Consider the following 20,713-nt stretch of genomic DNA (forward strand, 5'->3'; position numbering starts at 1 on the left):
TAACAGCAAGATATTGTTCTAAATTCCTTAAGGATTTCCGAATTCGGCAAAATGTTTCGGGGTGAGAAAGAAAGATTTCCGAGTTCGACAAGATACATTTGACAAAGAATAGGTTGATGATATCAACATTTTGAACAGACTAGTTAAACATTAAGCAAATTGCTTAAAAATTACAAAGGTATTTCACGACGTTCGGCCAACTCCTCCAACTATACTGGCGAGCATATCGTCCTCAACGTTGTAAATATGATATCAGTAGTTAAACACTTGTCTAAAATTCTAAAATAATACGAATAACAACTAATCCTCATCTTCAAAATTAAGAAACAAATAAAAATATTTTTTTAATAAAATAAATAATTTTCATGTTATTAAAAATAGCACAAAAAAGTTTTAAATATTACAATTTATTCGGAATTAAATACAAATTAAGATATACAGCCCAAAAGATGGACACCTCGCATGGAAAATCTTTTGGTCCCATCAATCAATTTTTATTGGAATATGTACTTCCGGGAACAACTGCGATTCAACGTCTCTGCCAGTTACACGACCAAACAGAGATACAAGTTGCCTGGACATTTTTCTGGCACACTTATACCCTATATATAGTCCAATAATTGCTAACAGAAATGGAACGATGTACTTTAGGAACAGGTTTGTAATGATATCCGCGACCTGCAAAGAAAAAAATAAATTAACGTATTAACAACAGATCATACAAAAGTTAGATGTTTGTCTATGTAAATAAAACAGTAGAGGTGTGTATGTATGTATGTATGTATGTATGTATGTATGTATGTATGTATGCGTGTCTGTAAATATCAAACCTCTAAAATCTTAAACTACTTGTCACATAAAACTGGAATTAACAGGAAACAGCAATCATACACCAAGTGTGGTAATCACGAGTACGTTATTTAAGTATATATGAATAACGCGGAGAGAAATATGTTAAAGTTAAATGCAAAATGATCATATATTCTTTTCGAAGTATTTTTTGTGCATGCTCAAATGCATTCACCTTCCTTATATAGTTGATGATGGCTAAAAAGGTAACAGGCGCGGCTGTACTGCAAAATGTTTTGGTCTCGATTCTAACTGGTTGTAACTTGCGAAATCAGTAATGTATATATATATATATATATATATATATATATATATATATATATATATATTTTACACAGTGGTCTCCACTTATCAAGGCCCGGAAGCCACACAGGGATAAGGGTTATTGCAAGTACAGTACGTTAGTGTGGAGATTTGATGAAGTGTTTACTTAAGGGGGCGGTTCATTAGGAATTTGTTTACGTTGGACTTGAACACATCCAAGTTGTAGTCAGGTGGGAAGCAGCCAGACGGAACAGAGTTCCACAGGCGTTCAGTTCTAAGAAAGAAGCTTTGTTTATGGATTCCACGTTTTGATTTAGGCACAGATAAAGAGTGGGGGAATTTTTTCACAGTGGATTCGGCACATTTTGACACAAGAACATTCGAATGTGATGTAGATCTGTAATAATGAATCTAGAATTGTAAAGTTTGCGTTAAGCAAGCTGGTTTTCCAATCCGACAGCGTGTCGCCGTGAATAAGTGTAAACAACTAATGGCGATTCCTCTGTCCTTTTATAAGGGGGATAACTCCACTTATGCAAAGTCTGAGCGAAAGGGAGATAACTCCTTTCTGGCTTCTACAAGAATCTGCATAAATTAAAATATATATGTAAGTTTATTCCTCAGCAAGGCAAGATCGCACACCACCCGGAAATGTATACATATGCACTCACACACACACACACACACACACACACACACACACATATATATATATATATATATATACACTATCAATCATTGTTTATACATATTATTCAAACACAGTAGTGTTTGAATATGTGGTTAAGTGACAGTTTTAGTCACTTAGACCCGTTTTAAAGGTTCAGCGCTCACTCAATTCCTGACCAACTTTCAAACAGTTATTACAGTTTATAGATAACTTTTTCGGCTATATTGTAAAAAATTAAATTTCCAATTTTCGTTCAATAACACACAAGTTATAATGAACTTTCTGGTGTTCAACATCGTAAACATATGTAAGGGGGTTAGCGAGCGCCTTTTATGACTGGTTTCCATAACAACCACTTTTAATCGACTACTGTTGCTACTAATTGACTGCTGTTGCGTAAAGAGAAGTAACACGTGAAAGAGAGTGAAGGAAACCATAGAAGGGAGATAATTAGGGGATTTTATTGAAAGCAGACGATGTCATACATGTGGATAAAAAACAATAAAAGCAGATGAGTGTCATATATTTAGCTTCATGTGGATAAACACAGTTAATTTATTGCAGATATGAATGAATCATGGATTACAATAGAAAAATGCGAGCATGAAAAGTAATATGGTTAAGCTTAAACAGGGAAAAGTGAAGGCTTAGTTGTTAAAACTGGGAAAGAAAATGGCAAGATATTCTAGTAAAAAATATAATAAATTTAGAATTAAAAATATTGCAGCTTTAAGATTGTTTTAAATTCCATAATAAATTCTTAATACTGCAATTTTTCAAATTATAAATCTATTATATTTTTTACTAGAATATCTTGCCCTTTTCTTTCCCAGTGTTAACAACTAGTCCTTTACTTTTTATGTTCGCATTGTTCCATTGTAATTTATATATATATATATATATATATATATATATATATATATATATATATATATATATATATATATATATATTATGTGAATATATATGCATAAAGTGTACGGGGATATATAGGTTTATAATATACTAGCATTTCAGCCCGGCGTTGCCCGGGTGTTTGGAGGTGTATGCTGAGCAAAAAAAAAAAAAAAAAAAGAGTAATTTTTTTTTTAATTTGACCCCTATTATGACCCCTTAAAATTTATAGTTCCGGGCTCAAATCACTTTATTAAATTAGATCCAGGTTCAAGGAACCTATATCTAAAATTTCAAGTGTCTAGACCCAAAATTGTCGGAGGAGTTTGGTAGAGTTCTTAAAGGACAAATCGTTGAAATTTGACCCCTTAACAGCCAAATTTCTGGCTGACACCCGTCACATCGATTTTCCCAAATCTCAGTACCCGGTACATGAGTATATAATCTCCTCTCTTGAATTTAGGAGGTAGGTTCTATTTTTGATATCGTCATATTTTTAAATCTTTAGGGTCTCCTGTGTACAAAGTGCACAGAATCTATCTCCTGGTGTATATCCTTTATATTATCATATTATTCGTCATTTCAAATTGACGGAAGTATTCTTATCTTTAAGTCGCTAAATATGTTTCGATGGAGTGGTGGGGTTCAACAGGGAGTGGTTTCTAACAGAATGCTGATAGGTTGAAATTCTATGCGTAATAAGTCCAGATGTGGAACCAAAGTAGATTGCGTCGTGTTTAATGTATTTATTTTCAGGTAGATTAAGGATGGCATTGGTATATGAAGGGTTGGTTTATATTTGATTGTTAAATTGGTTGAAGTTGGTGTAGTTATTTAATCGGGTGGTCAAGTTATGGTTACTTTTAACCTCATTTAAATTTGGGGTTTGCGATACTGTGCAGCTATAAACTACATGTTATTTTGCATGGACCTTGTAGGGGGCATCTATTTTTCCTTGTACGGTTACAGCCTGCTATATTTTCTGTACTTGTATTTTGTATATTATTAATTTTTTATTGTTCATCAAAAAACAATTAGTTCTAACATTAAAAAAAATAATATACAAAACACCAATACAGAAAATATAGCAGGATGTAACTGTAGAAGGAAAGATAGATGTTCACTACAACCGCTAAAAATATTTAATTGGCGTTATTTTAGAAAATTCAAGGTTTCGTACATTTATAAGCTAAAATTAACACCCAAATGATTACTTTGACGATAATTACGGTTTACAAAAGGAGAACAATAAAAAGGAATATATATATATATATATATATATAACTACTTCATTTACTCACACAAATTTAATATACGAAAGTATAGATTTATGCGTAAACTTTAAGTATTTACTTCAAAAGTGCTCAATACGTAGGTAGAGCTAGTTAGTAATTTATAAAATATATATGGCGATTAAGCTACACTTAATATTCTGCGTTTCATCCACTTTAGGATTCGTCATGCTTATGCGCATAAGCCTGACGAATCCTACAGTGGATGAAACGCAGAATATTCAGTGTAGCTTAATCGCCATATATATTTTATAAATTACTATATATATATATATATATATATATATATATATGTGTGTGTGTGTGTGTGTGTGTGTGTGTGTGGCTATATATATATGTATGTGTATATATATATGTATATATATGTATATATATATGTGTATGTATATGTGTATGTATATGTGTATATATATATGTGTGTATATATATGTGTATATATAATTCTTAACTTTTATTAAAAATATATTATTATAACCTTATATTTAAACCAAATTCAGATTTAGAAATTTATTCTATTTTTTATTCTCAACCCATATTACTTTTCTTATCTATTAAATTTAAAAAAGAAAATTTTTAGAGACATCTGCCTTACTAAAAAAAATGCTAGGTTTATTTATAGTGTCTTTTACATATAAAACACCCACCCAATACTTTTGCTTATGAGGAGACTTTGTTTTAAAAAAAAAAAAACTATATGTAAAAATTAGTGTCCGTGGCTTAATGTCTATCACAATAAAAACATCGTTTCCCAAACGATCGTACAAATTATTGACTTTGTTGTTGCTTCTTATGAAATAGATTTTTCATTTTTAATTCTAATTTGAATTTTAAATTATCAATCACATTATTAAATATATATATATATATATATGTGTGTGTGTGTGTTTGTGTGTGGGCCTATATTATGTGCACATGTATATGCATGAATATGTACATATTTAAACCTATATATAAATGCATATAAATATATGTATAAAAATATATATGTATATATAAAGTGAAATTTCCTGCCTACTAATAACATTCCCCTTATTATCTTAAGATATCATCGCGATTCTTGCTTTGATAGTTTACACACTCAGTCCGACAGGGACTGGATATTTTGGTGACTTTTTTGCTGTCTGCCTAATACAAATGTTTTGATAACCCTAGGAGTCCACCCTTCCAAACCTGAAATGAACATGCTTCTTATTTATAGGTTTTGTTTCACAAAATAATTTAAAAGAAAGAAAAAACACTGACGTAAAACATTCTTAGTTGATTTTTAAATATTACATTTGGTATATCTATATACTAAACCCTTTGTCCTTTGCAATACGTAAAGATGCAAATATTGGAACATTGCTTAAATAGACTTAAATCGACACCATTAAATGAACTCATTTGATAGTTGTATTTTAGAGCGGTTTTCTTATTAGAATTGGAGTCGGGAATGGTATCGGAAAAAAATTTGGAATTGTCCCATCACTTATATATATATGTGTGTGTGTGTGTGTGTGTGTGTGTGTGTACGTATATATTTGACAGGTTTTAAATATAAAAAACTAAAAACCTTTAAATTACAACAAGGTTTTTGATAATACTAAATAACATGGACAGCGTTTGTTCGAGAGCAATCATTTAATAAAATTGAATACGCCCCAAGCAACACGGTAATGTGTTCATCCTGCGAGGAGCACTTGTAAATAACTTCATCTACGTGAATTCCTTCGAGAGTAGGCACATTGAGAAAAAACAAACCCGATTTTCCGTAGTAATTGCGAGGCGAGTTGCTGGAAGCATTCAAAGCCTGCGACTGAATATAGCCCATTGCGTTGACAGAAATCTTATAGAAAAAGATCACTTCACTACATTATTTTTTTATATACAACTCAATAGTAAACAAACAATCATACCCACTGGAAAATTACTGTGCTAAGCTAATTATCGAACGTTAGCGGAGGGCGCCGAGCGTTGCCCGGTCGTAAATTACGCTTAAATATTATTTAACCCATGATTTTATATATATATATATATATATATATATATATATATATATATACATACACACACACTATCCTGAGTTGAGCATTTCGGGAAGTGATATAAAAACTGCCATTAGCGTAATAAGCGACGGTCTCTGTGTAAAAAAAAAATCGAGCGGAAGCTTTTTACGATGTCAAAAACATCGTTTATTCATTACCCACACAGCAGCAACCGTATAGCGTAATTGGTTAGAAAGCTTGACTGTCATTTGTGCGGTCGGGTTTCGATCCTGGCTTGAGGCATTTGCCCGTCTAGCCGCACTGATGAGCTGCGAAACAGCGAAACAGTACTGTATGTGGGCGACTATAATGCTTCCTGTCTTGGTTTCAGCATTTCGGGAAGTGATTTAAAAACTGCCATTAGTATATTAAGCGACGCTCTTTGTGTAAAAAAAAAAATCGAGCGGAGACATTTGGACACTGTCAAAAACATCGGTTATTCATTACTCACACAGCAGCAGCCGTACAGCGTAATTGGTTAAGAGTCTTCACTGTAATTTGTGCGGTCGGGTTTCGATCCTGGCTTGAGGCAGTTGCCCGTCTGATGTGCTATGAAACAGCAGTGTGTGTGTGGATGCCATATATATATAGTGATATACAAAAGTCCTGGTAACATTTTAACAGGTCATTTCGAGTACTATTAAATATAATTATCTGGAAACTGATAGCGAAATCAATAGCCAGTCGTGCACATGATGTTGATGTCTTAGAAACTCCGTACTTTCGCCTAACAATTTAATAAAAACACATGACTCATAGAGAATACAGACCGTGGTGGAATAATTTTATTATATAGAAAGCTATTCTTAAAATGTGGAGAGGGGAGCGTTTTGTAACTATTCCGTACTTTCACCTAACAATTTAATAAAAACACATGATATATAGAGATTACAGACCGTATTAATGCAATAAGTATTACAATTCGTTGCTCTCATTTTACCACCATTAAAATTTGCGTAGATATGAGGTCTTAAAATGTAATTTAGACTTTTAGAACACTATATACATATTACACACACACACACATACATATATATATATATATATATATTTCATTCATACTGATCTCAAGTTATAAAATGACGTACGTGTCATCATCTCGGATCGAAAACAAAATATTTAGAACTCTAACGGAGGGCACATGTGTTTGAGGGATATAAGAAATATAATGGAGTCAACAAATAAATCTATAAATGTATCTGCCGATGGGCAAAAGTAATAGACACATGTCAACAAGTTGAAACGAACGTTTTGCATTTTATCTTGCCGACATATTTCTGTGCGATTTATTCATCCATCCAAATACATTTTTCTCGTTAAAATCTATTTGACATATGATTTCTGTTTCATGATAATTTCCGTGTTTTGTTAACAGCAAGTTTTCAATGATCGGTTTATTATTCACAAACAGATACACCAACATATATGGTATTTAAACTGTCAACCACAAGACCGTGTAAAAATACCTGCATCGGAACATCTGTGGAGAAATTGAACAGATCGGACATCTTGGAACATTAATAAGCACCGATAATATCAAACGTACAAAAGACATTCGGGCGGTCAGATACACAAAATAAAAGGCTATCAAGTGAGATATTGCGATATTGAACAAGCCTGAAAGAACTGCGCTCATTAACCTTGTCACAGTCCCAACTGCTTTTGGCCTTAATAGAGCTAAATGGGAAAAGGCTAAAAAAATATCAAAAAATGATTTTCAAACGACATGGTCTCTGAAAGAAATAAGCATTATACCGGTGTAACAGGAGCAACTGGTTTAATTCAATAGAATCATCAGAAATATTCAGAAGCTATCCATGGGAGACCAAGCTGTAACAGAATACAGACGTCAGCCATAAAGGGAATATCTTTTCTGCTTAAAAGAGCCTTCGGATATGAACTTAACTCGTAACGGAATCCAGTGTTTGCCCCAGGAGGGATCCCTTTTGTCTCTTGAAACTGAATTAAAATTTAGAATAAAACAATAGCGACATCTACAGTTTTATTTCTATAGACTAGTTTATCTGCATTCACAGCACGTTACGATGTGTCTGTTCATCAGACAGAATGTTATTAAATTTTTTATATGAATTTTTCTATATTATTTGCTATTCTCATCTAGTGAAAGTGAATGTTATTTTGTCTGCCATCGATTGTTCGGTCGATTTAAATAAAAAAATCGATGTAGTTCGTTCTTACCACCTGCGGCAGTTTAGAATCGGCGACACGTTGACGCTAAAAATAAACCCATCCAAACAACAATGTAATACGATCTGTCTAAAGGTTCTTTGTTTAGATCCTAGTAATCTATTTTTTTTTAAAAACAGTGGTTTGCTTTACTGTACGTTTCTGCTCACATCAAAAGGTAAAAGATAAAAAAGAACACCCACATATAAATTTTCAGTTTATTTTCAAGCGGAATATAAATAGATATATTGGTAATATATAATAATTTTTGGATTAATAGAAAAAAGAACATTTTTTAAGCTTGTTGAATATTATACTTACATACTTTTATATTCATATATATATATACACCCACACACACACACATATGCCATATATACACATAGGCATGTATACCTATAGATACATATACATACATGTAGGCAGGGTAAGCTAAAAGTAATAATGTTTATCCAAGCTTAAAAATCAAGAAGGAAAAGTGTTTGAACACTTGCGTTGAAAATTACAATTTAATGTTTATTAATATAATTGTCTTATAACATAATACGTGATCGTTAAATACCTGTTTTTATTGTCAACTTTCTCTTTGTTCACCATTATATATATATATATATATATATATATATATATATATATATACGTTTTATTTCTGATTACCGTATCTTTCTGTTAAGTTACATTATTGTTTCAGCTATCCGGCCGTTTTTTTTGGACGTCTGTAGCTTTCATATATATATATATATATATATATATATATATATATATATATATATATATAAGTAATGTGATTGATAATTTAAATAAAAATCGATGTAGTTTCCTGTATTTTAATTAAACTAGTAATTTCACTGTTACATTAAAATACACTCAGCTCTTTAGACTATTGTTCTAATCTCATTTAAATACATATATATATATATATATATATATATATATATATATATGTGTGTGTGTGTGTGTGTGTGTGTGATGAGAAAAATGAATATGACAAAATACAGAAACATTTCGACAAAATAGAGAAATAAAAACGAATACATGGAGTTTTGTATTCGTAAACGTTCCTTTATTATGGTTTCCAGGAACTTTTGACCGGAGCAGGCCAGAAGAGCCTGGGACCTTTTATCAATGCACTGCCACATAGGCAGTGTGTGTCTGATTCAGTTGCCCTGGTCTCGGTCTCAGGCAGAAAGAACATCTCAGCAGCGGCACAAACATCTATGCATTCCTATTTAGGAACCGTTCTGCTAACCCCAAATGGGGAAGGGGATAGAAAATGTGCCCTAAAACTAGCCTGCGTCATATCACGGGATTTAAATACCGCGTCCAGTGGGTTCACATTTTTGCGGTCAAAAACGAAAAACAATGAACTTAGCAGCATGGAACGCAAGAGCACTCATGGACAACGCATCCAGTCATTGTCCAGAAAGAAGAACTGCGATCATTTCCAGGAAGATGAAGCGATTCGAAATCGACATCGTCGCCCTGTCAGAGACCCGCCCAGCAGAGGAAGAGCAACTAGAAGAGAAGAAAGGAAAATACATTTTCTTCTCGAAAGAAAAAAACAGCAGTTAAACCCGGAACCCACGGAGTGGTGTTTGCCTTCAAGAACCTACACATTTCCAAACTTTCCGAATCTCCAGTAGGCATTAATGATCGTCTCATGCCTCTACCACTGAGTCTCCCAAACAACATGATGGACACAGCTGTGTTAGTTCCTATGCCTGTAACTTTGGACAAGTATGGTGAAGAAAAGGATACATTTTATGCAACCCTTGACATGGTCCTATCAAACATCCCAAAGGAAGACAAGATCCTTCTACGCAGGGATTTCAATGCCAGGGTTGGCAGTGATCACACTCTCTGGAAAGGCATTATGGGTAAGGAAGGTGTGGAGAATGTAAATAGCAACGGACTCCTCGTACTGTCTAAATTTGACTAACATGAGCTTGTGATCAGAAACATCTTATTACGCCAGATAAACGGGCAAAAAAGCTCCTGGATTCATCGCCGATAGAAACGTTGGCATCTCATTGACTATGTGATTTTCAGGGTCTGAAGTTGCCGAAATGTTAACATCAACAAGGCCATGCTAATTGTGGACGAATCCTGGACTGGTAACTGCTTCATCCTCTCTACCATGAACATCAAGCTGAGGCCGAGGAGAAGGAGAACACAAAGGAAACAGCTCCGCCCTTAATTCAACATCAAAGTCTCGGAGGCTCAAACAGAGTGCAAAAATTTAAAAGTGTTATATATGGCCCCAGTTCTCGGGCTTAAACCCTCTTCGATTCAAGGACGGACATAATCTGCTGAAGTACAGTGTACGCATCAATTGTGTATGCAATAACACTACCAGGATCTCCTAAATCCAGTTGAGCTGCAAACTACCAACTAGATGACTCAGCGTCCTGTCATGGAACACGTCAGTGACTTACCCCCAAAGGAAAGGGACGTCCAGTATGCCATCGCGAAACTGAGAAACAACAAGGCCTCTGGCGAGATGGGGTTCCTGTAATACTCAATCAAGACGGATCAAAACTTTGCTATACACATAGCTTCCTGAGTAAAATGTGGGATGAGGAGAAAATACCAACAGAACTCAAGGATGCTTTGTCATCAAAATCTTCAAAGGGGGGGTACAGCGGAATGTGGCAACTACAGAGGGGTTTCCCCCACCCTGTTCACCACAAGCAAAGTACTTACTCGGATATTTGCCGACCGCTTCATGTCACTATCAGAAGACATGATGACATGACGGCAGTTGTGCTCGGCAATGGTGGCTTGGAAACATCTCTTCAAAGTCGACACCGGTATCAACCATGGCTGCATTATTGCCTCAATCCTCTTTGGCTTCTACATCTCCATCATCCTCCACCTCGCTAGGCAGAACTTACGTGAGTGAATAAGACTCATATAAAGGACAAATTGCGGACTCTTTAGCATCAGTAGGCTTAGGGGAAAAAACAAGGTCTCCATATCGCCCATCATGACTCGTCAACTTTCAAAAGAATATCACTTTTACTATTGATTTTTCCAAGTACTCTAACCTCTGCGCCACGATGATGATAACAGTAGTCAGATAAATTTAAATAATATGAATAAAAAGAATCTTCATCTCAAAAATCAGAAAGGTTATAGAAAACATCCTGATACAAAACCTATGTAAGACGAAAGCCAGATACATGAGGTACATTTGTGTTAAATCTAAAAATCGGCCCAAACCATTGCGGTATTCATAGGGAAATATATATTTCCTCTTTTAATTACACTAACAAAACTCCGTTTATGTCAGTTTAGAATATATATATATATATATATATATATATATATATATATATATATTACTGTTCTCAAATCTTTATAGCGTGATCGAAAGTAATCTAGCAATGATATTTTTTGTTGTTTAATGTTAGCGGCTTTTATTAAAATATATTTTCATCTGGCAACGGGGCGCATAAACAAAGAAATAAGTGGCCACGGTTTACATAACTTCCTTCTAAGAAAGAAATAACACGCAAATCAAGAATAAATTCGGATACAAGGCAAGGGCAGATGTAACCGCTATTACAAGCATGAAATGGCAGAATAAAGGTAAGTGTCCTTTTGGTTGTAAAGAACGTTGTTTTAGACTGCACATCGTTCGAATTACTTTTGCTGTTGGTGGAAAGGAAAGAAAAACTGCTGCTGATTATGCGAAAGACGACCGCTTTCGTAGTTAATAAAGAGAAAAAAAACCCGGTTCGACTGTGTGTACCTACCGGAAATAATTTAGTGGGTAAAAAATAATTAATTGTAAAACACATCTTTATTCATACATTTTTTGGCATTTCCAATGATCCTATTCGAACCAAATGTTATGGATCATAATAGCAATATGAATACTACTACTACTACTACTACTACTACTACAAGAATAATAAAGAGGGATCTTCAAAAGTGATTCCTTATCAGCGCTCCTGTTCATCATTCCCATGATGCTCTTGAACAATATACTAAAAAAAAATTCCAAACCGGGTACGTTCACTAATCCAGATGAAACGATGATGTACATAGACGACCTGAAACTATTTTTAAAAACAAATACAAAAGTAGAGACACTAATAAACACAACCAGAATCTTCAGGTAGGATATCCAAATGAAATTTGGTATGAATAAAGTGAGCACTGTTGATCACGAGAAGACGAAAACTAGTAGAAACAGAAGGTATAGTACTACCCAATCAAACAGAGGTTAGGGAACGGGATGAATATACTTGGCTACAAATACTTGGGCGGTCTGGAAGCAGACCTCAGCAAAACATTAGAAATGAAAGAGAAAAATTGAACAGAATTTCCCAGGAAACAACTTGAAACTAAACTATATAATAGAAACTAACAAAAGGAATAAACACATACGCAGTGTCACTTGTAATATACTCTTGACCGTTTATAAGTTGGACCAGAGAAGAACCGATCAGGAAACTCATGACAATGCACAAAGCTCTACATCGACATGATGCTAACAGACTTTTTGAAAAGGAAGACTGTGAAAAGGAAAGAATGTGTAAATACAAAAAAAAAATAGAAAGTACAAAATGTAGTACACCGAAAGAGTAATTACGATAGCGAGAGACACTGAAAAAAAAACAAGATTGAAAAAGAGACAAGGATAAGACGAAGAAAGAAAAATAAGAGAAACACAAACGCGGAAGATTCATAAGAATCACACATGGTGAGACTGAAAACACTCGGAAATTGCTATAAAAACGAAACTTAAAACTAAAGCCTTTATAACAGCTGCACAAGCTTACACGATTAAAATCAACAACGTCTTAGCAAGGATCGACAAATTGCATCTTGAACACCAAGAAAAAAGGTACAAGCACAAGGCGGCAGCAGTACTAAAATTAAGTCACAATATCCTATGGGATATTGATATAAAAACGGATAAACTCATCCAAGCAAGAAGATCGGATATCATAATAGTTAAGAAAGAAAAAAAAACTTGCATATTGTAGATTTTCCGTTCCAGCAGACAATAGAATGAAGATCAAGGAAGCTGGGGAGCATGGAAATTACACAGAATTGATCACAGAGCTCAAAGGTATATGAAAAAAGTAAAGATAACATCATTGATAGGAAGAGCACAAGGAACAATGTCGAAAATATTTGAAAAAAGAATGGGAGAGATTGGAATAAGAGGGACAGCTAGAAAGATAGAACGTATAACAATAATGAAATCTGCAGGAATATGAAGGAAAACATTAGAATACGGAGACTAATCCCGCACAGGACACAAACTGGACATACAGAAACGGCTACATGTAAAACACAAAGGAACATCACATGGAATCATGATAACCGAGGCGGTATAATTGTACGGTATCAACATGCGGCCCTGCGTTCACTTCTTGGCACCACACTAAACAAATGAAGAGGGGAAAGGTGTATGGAAATACTGAGGAGAGAAAGCACTAACCAGACATCCGCTGGATGAGTGCGAAGAGCACTGGTAACTTCGGGGAGGCGTTTTGCCAGCCAAATGCCAGTTGAGACAAATGCTCGTTGCAAACAAATCAATGGTAAGTGGCTGTTGGGATAATGCAAATTATTTCATGAATATATCTAAAGAGGTAGAAAGTACTGTAAATGTGGGGAGATTGGTTATTAAAAAGAAATGCTTGATGGGGGATTGTGTGACTAATACAGATCAGTAAATAATAATAACGATAATAATGACAACGATAATAGTAATAATAATAATAACAATAATAACGATAATGATAATAATGATAACAATAATAAAAACAACAATAATAAGTATAATAATAATCATAATAATAATGATGATAATAACAATAATGAAAACAATGATAATAACAATAATGATAAAAACAATAATGATAACGATAACAATAAGGATAAAGATAACAATAAGGATAAAGATAACAATAAGGATAAAGATAACAATAAGGATAAAGATAACAATAAGGATAAAGATAACAATAAGGATAACGATAACAATAAGGATAAAGATAACAATAAGGATAAAGATAACAATAAGGATAAAGATAACAATAAGGATAAAGATAACAATAAGGATAACGATAACAATAAGGATAACTATAACAATGATGATAAAAACAATAATGATAACGATAGCAATGATAAAAACAATAGGGATAACGATAACAATAAGGATAAAGATAACAATGATAACGATTTTTATTATTACTCAGAATTTTTCACGAAAGTTTTATTCTGATAGTGGAAATTAATAGAAAGAAAACTATGGGAAGTTTCTTTTTAAACGTTTTTTTTTGGGGGGGGGAGGCGAATATATAGATGTGACAAATATAGATATAATGAGAGAGAGGAAAGTGGATTGAAAAGGGAAGAGAGATAGGGGGCATTTAGTCACGAAGAGGGTAGATGGTATCAGGGTATAGAAGAAGTAACACAAATCTGACGTGATGAAAAGTTAATTGAACGCTCTAACAATGGGAGGAGAGAGATTAACTCTTAGGCTACGCTGGCTGGTAATTGTTTACCACCTAGTTTTTACTATTACAAACAACTACAACAATGGTGTTTTCAAGGACTATGGAATTCTTCTTTGCCCTAACTGCATTATTTATCAATGAATGAAACCCATGCTTGAAAACCATGTTTAAGTTTTATGAGTTTATTTTATGTAACGTGTGAAAAATCACACCCATCGTAGGCAATGTATTTAAAAATACCATCGTAGCCCAAGGATTACACGGACTATATTTCATTAATTAAATCAGGACATTTTCAATACAATTGGAAAACATCAAGCAACTACGCAACGAGAGGCACACGCAACACAAATGGATAGCATAAAACAATATCATGTGCACTTTTTATACGCATGCTCGTTTATATATCGTTTATATAGGATTAGTGAATCTCTTGACATAGGCTTAATTTCTAGGGCAATTGCTCTTGATATATCAACGGCCTTCGACAAGGTATGGCATAAGGGCCTACTTCACAAGATTTCCAGCTATGGTATCACTGGTAACGTTTTCTCAATCATTAAACCATTTCTCTCTGATAGGCTCATAAGAGTAGTGGTTGATGGGCAGAAATTAGAGGCCCTCAGGGGTCAATCCTGGGCCCAACTCTTTTCCTAATCTACATCAATGATCTCCCTAAACACATACTTAAATCATTTGTTGGTATATATGCTGATGACACGACCATCTACGGCAACACATCAAAGGCTGTAAATGACAAAGTTCTCTCTGATTCTCTCTCCTCTGATCTCGAGCACGTGGTTCAGTGGGGGAAGAGGTGGCTGGTTACCTTTAATGCATCTAAAACCAAACTCCTATCTTTACATCATCAATGCTCTGATCCCCATCTGGCATCAATTGAAATGGATGGCTCTCGTCTAGGAGAAGCCCCATGTTTTGTCAAGCTTCTGGGCTTGACCTTTACTCCTGATCTGAAATGGAACACGTACATCAAGTCTGTTGCCAAGGTCGCTGGACAGATGGTGGGATCCTTCTACCGCTCAAGAAGATATCTCACTACTGATGCAATTCTCTATCAAAATAAAAGCCAAGTACGCCCACTGCTGCCATATCTGGGCAGGAGCTGCTAAAAACAGCCTATCATGCCTTGACAGAGTACAAAATAGACTTCGTGGCTTAGTGGGGGATGCCCTTTTCTCTTCCCTGCAACCTCTCTCCCATAGAAGAGACGTTGCGAGCCTATCTTTGTTTTATCGTTATTTCCGTTGCAGGTGTTCGTCTGAGCTCCAATCTCTTGTCCCCCCTCGCAAATCTTTTACGAAAAACACCCGTCTAACTGAAACCACTGTCAAACATTTTCCCCACTCTTTATCTGCGCCTAAATCAAAACGTAGATTCCATGAACAAAGCTTCTTTCTTAGAACTGCATGCCTGTGGAACTCTGTTCCGTCTGCTTGCTTCCCACCCGACTACAACCTGGATGTCTCCAAGTCCAACGTAAACAAATTCCTGATGAACCGCCCCCTTAAGCAGGCATTTTATTAAACCCCACACTAACGTACTATACATGCAATAACCCTTATCCTCGAGTGGCTTCCGCGCCTTGATAAGTGGTGATCACCTTGTAAAAAAATGTTCAACATATTAGCCCATGCATACAAAACAGCTGTGCACGTAGTATATAGCTTAATATGCAAAGCTATCGCCGGTGTTTACAAGCTAACCTATACATATGCCAACGTGTATCTTATATACCATCTATAAGCGAAAAAAAAAAAACGATTTATATACACATATACCATGACCGTATAAGAGATATAAACCGACAAATAAACAGTGATTATTACATTGTCATGAAGTCTGTTTCCCATGGCGCTACCATTCTTAAAAGCTATTTCCTTCTCGCTGCAATTCTCTACCCGGGTAAGACCTCAAAATGTTCTAAAGTGAAATAACGTTGCCACATTTAGGTAACAGCTATACGGAGCCCCCTATTCTGTCTTGATAAATTCAAAACTAGCTTTCAGCCATAGGCAGCAAAGCTTTTTACTATATAACTAAGATTTAACGAGATACTAGCGTGGGTGATCGGCGTTGCCCGGGTGTTTGGAGGTGTGCGCAGAAGAGTGCGTAGTTAAGGGTAAAGAATTAATCTTTTTGACCAATTTTTCGATATTTGTTTTCCGAAATGTCGAGCATCAAAACGATACCAGGCTCTTGAAAATCCGTAGCCTTTCTCGTGGCAGACATACACACATACATTTAAACAGACAGGTGAGATTTATATTATAGACTAGCGGGAGTACCCGCTGTTCCACGGTGTTTGGATGTGTGTGTGTGTGTTGGAGGTGTAGATCAAAACAAAATGGAAACTAAATGATAAGCGAGTAATAACCCTGTTTAAATATTAAAAAAAAACAATGTTAAACTTGTTAAAAACAATCGGAAAAACAAAAAATAACAGTGGAAAAAAGTTTTGGAATGGAGGTAGGCTCGAACACGAAGCCTCGAGGTTAATGGTTTGATGACTTAGCCTGACGCCACGAAGGCAGGGACTTGAGAACAGCCGAAAATAAACATTTAAAAACTAGGTCAAATATCACGCCATAGTAGTAGAGAAAACGAATTCACAGCGCGAATTTTGTACGATAAAAGTCGCTGAAATAATAAGATATTCACGACGTCGTTTCGTAAATCGTAGATATTATAATCTAAGGCGTATCTAAAAAGTTCTAAGACACAGTACCCCCTCCCCGAGAACTCCCTCCAAAAAAGCCTTTGCCAGACACACGGAAAAAATGCACACACATACACACACACACACACACACACATACACACACTAACGCGCATTTTGGCTTTTCTATATAGAGATTACAAGAGTTATGCATGAGTAAATGTGTCGTGTCTAACATGTTTATTATTATTTATTTTTATATGTTTTAGTAAATAAATATGTTACAGAGTCAGAGAGATTTCGAATAGGTGTTTCTCATTGCTTAATCAACAGGTTTGTTTCGTGGGTCATTGTATAGCATATATAAACAGTACATTACCTCCACTGCTAAAAAACCCTGATTATAAGCTGCAGTTAAAAGCTTAGTGGAGTCATTTCCATAGACGTGGAAAACATACAGTCAATAAGTATAAATGAAGCGTTGACATTGCCCGTCTTATATTTTTTTACGAGGAGTTACCGCTTATCAACGCCCGGAGGTCACTTGGGAATAAAGTTTATTATGTATAAGACAGTTATTAAGACAACTTGATGATAGTTATTTGAGGAGGTTCGATAGAAATATAATATTTAAGGAGGCAAGACACCAGGGACTTGTTTGCATTGAACTTGGAATTTTATGTAGTTTGCAGGCTCCACGTAAACTTGCATGAACATGATAAATATCAGAAAAATAAACGTAGGTGTGACCAACTCGCTTCTATGCAAATAAATTTTTATAAAGTAAAAATGTTTTATCTGAAAACACGGGTGCTCGGGTCGATTCATTGTTTTTCATATGAATGAAGAGAGAAAAAAAATAGAAATATTAAAAGGAACCCTTGTCGTAAAATACGCCTTAATGATATTTTAATGTATGCAGATTTCGGGTATTTGGAGGTGGGTGCTGAGGAAATAAAAAAAAATGATAGTAGGCTGGCAGGCTCGAACACATATCGCAAAGGGGGAAAGAAATGTGAAAAAAACGGGCCGTCTTTGCTGTTGCGTCCATCAACAACTCGGAAGTGAAGTAGGTTTAAATTAAGACTAGTCAATCGAAAAGAGGGGATGACTTTTAAAAATATCGGCGAAAAAAAAAGCGACCTCTCCCTGTCCGAAATGTGCCCAGTTGAGGCTGAAGAGATTAATGTTTTATTGCGAGTTTTTCGATATGTCTCGTCCGATTGGTCACGATTCCGGATAATATAAGCTTTCGTAAAGTCTCTCGACTGTCAAAAGTTCATGTTTGTATACCAATGAATTAGAGTCCAAAGTAATTGACTTAATTATTAATCTCCATTATGATCAGGTGTTACCATAATCATATACAAAGTCAAGACAGTAATTAAAAAAAATGAGAGCATGACATTGTGTATTTTTATATTCGTTTCAATTGTTTCGTTTCCATTCACATAATTTAAAACATGGTCATTACAATATATTCCAATGCAGCCTCTCTTCAGACAGTTAAATGCACCATCTATTCATATATGAACATATTTCGATTCCCTATTTAAGAGATCAAGTAGTCCAGTAGGCATTCCGCATTAGCGGCCTCTTAGACGATTAATAATAACAATCTCTCCCCTTAGATAGTAGGTCCTGGATATGAGCTAAAACTATATCCGATGGTGAGGGCCCACCTTGCGGGGCTTTGGGAGTGTGGAGCCACCCTTTAATTGCCATTGCTCCCAGGTCCACTCTGACCCGGAGTGTTAGTACCTTTAGGGTCCCAACTATGGGTTAAATAGAATCTGACTTAAAAAAAAAATATACGCCATTAAAAATCGTTCCTCAAAATAACTAGATTCGGCATTAAATAACCTGAAAAAGGTTGATATGCCGTAAAACAAGAACAACCAACCAACCGACCTAAGATAGTAGACAAAGCCTAAGTTGGTGCATCTATTGCATCTGTAACGGGTCAGCATCGTATAGCAACTTACAAGGAACAAGAATGTTCTATACCGTGTTGATTAAAGAACCGACAGGAACATTCCTAAGCAACACAATCATTCAAACAGCATGATACAATAAAGAAAGCTCAGTCGGATTGCACAGTTTGTGAATATTATAAGTACCCCTTCACAATCCCAAAATCGACAAAACAGTTAAAGCGTCGCTGTAAGTTAATGATCAGAACAACGTATTCCCTATAGGTCTTATTAATATAAATATTAAATGAGCTCCATTGCAGAAGAGGGATTTATATTATTAACAATTCATTCGGTACATGCACCGCCGAGTATAACTGGGTAATACAGTGCATGATCAAATTGACAAACCGGTTCTCGCCAGATAACCGAATTTAAGCCTCGTTGAGCCTGGGTTTTATCAGATTGGTTACGATTTGGAAATTCTAAGCCCCGTATGTGCTCTCCACGCATCTTGCCATTGTTTCCAGTCGTCCTGTCCCTCAATTTGCCACTGGTGTCCAACAATGTTGACTAAAGAGAGGCGTGGTTGGAGACTGCGCAACTCTTGCCACACAAATTTCACACGCAGCCACCCTTACAGTCAGTATCCATAGTCTCTTAAGACTGAAGGAAGTCACATAACTGCGTTAATATTGTGTTATAGTGCGGGGGATCGTACTTGTTTATTTTCCACGATCGACAAATTAGAGAATTGGGTGAGAATGTTTGTAAATAGAACATTTTAATATAAGGATTGAGAGAAAATTACAAATTACCTCTAGATGTATTTCTGCATCATTGACTGAACAACAAGAAACAAAAATAAAATCAGAAACACTAATACACTTTGCGCGTACCCCAAATGAAAAGTATAAGATAACAGAATTGGAACAGATACATTGAAGGCCGACTCTCTCTCCCTCTTAGATAAGGTTCAAAAGAGGATCCAACCCAATAAGTAACGCACTATGAACTACAGAGTAGTCAAAAAGTCAGGTAACATGTTAAAGGTAGAAAAAACAATATGATCCATTATAATCTCTATTCGTTTAATATTATTTGTTTAAATATTTGAGTGTAATATATAAACTTACCACTCCTGATTTCTGGCTTTGGGGCTATGTAAAGGATAGCGTTTATGGCAAGAAGCCTGATACAATAGCGTCTTTAAAGTTATTTACTGAAGAGGAGATTGCGCGGATATCAGCTGACATGATTACACGTGTTACACAATCAGTGATTAATCGCTTCCAGCGATTGATAGAGAGAAATGGACGACAATTAACAAAATAAACATATTCCATGTTTGTTTCATTTTATATTTCAATGTATGGTACTTAAATATACGTGTATTGCTAATATCGTTTTTCTTTAAAATGTTACCTGACTTTTTGACCACCCTGTAGGTTTCAACCTATGT

At 35.1% G+C, this 20,713-nt stretch overlaps 1 protein-coding gene across 1 annotated transcript in view; it reads right to left on the reverse strand.

The window, feature by feature from the left end:
- Positions 1-397: 397 nt before the first annotated feature.
- The window catches only part of LOC145267204 (uncharacterized), a 45,415-nt gene continuing 25,099 nt past the window's right edge, over positions 398-20,713 (reverse strand). Inside the window, exon 3 of the mRNA XM_080123267.1 lies at positions 398-678. Within this exon, the coding sequence (XP_079979393.1) occupies positions 484-678 (195 nt within the window). The 3' untranslated portion in view covers positions 398-483. The remainder of the gene's footprint in view (positions 679-20,713) is intronic.

This window comes from Euprymna scolopes, chromosome 42 (genome assembly GCF_053919585.1).
Source record: "Euprymna scolopes isolate OS-2025 chromosome 42, ASM5391958v1, whole genome shotgun sequence".
Lineage (NCBI taxonomy): Eukaryota > Metazoa > Mollusca > Cephalopoda > Sepiida > Sepiolidae > Euprymna > Euprymna scolopes.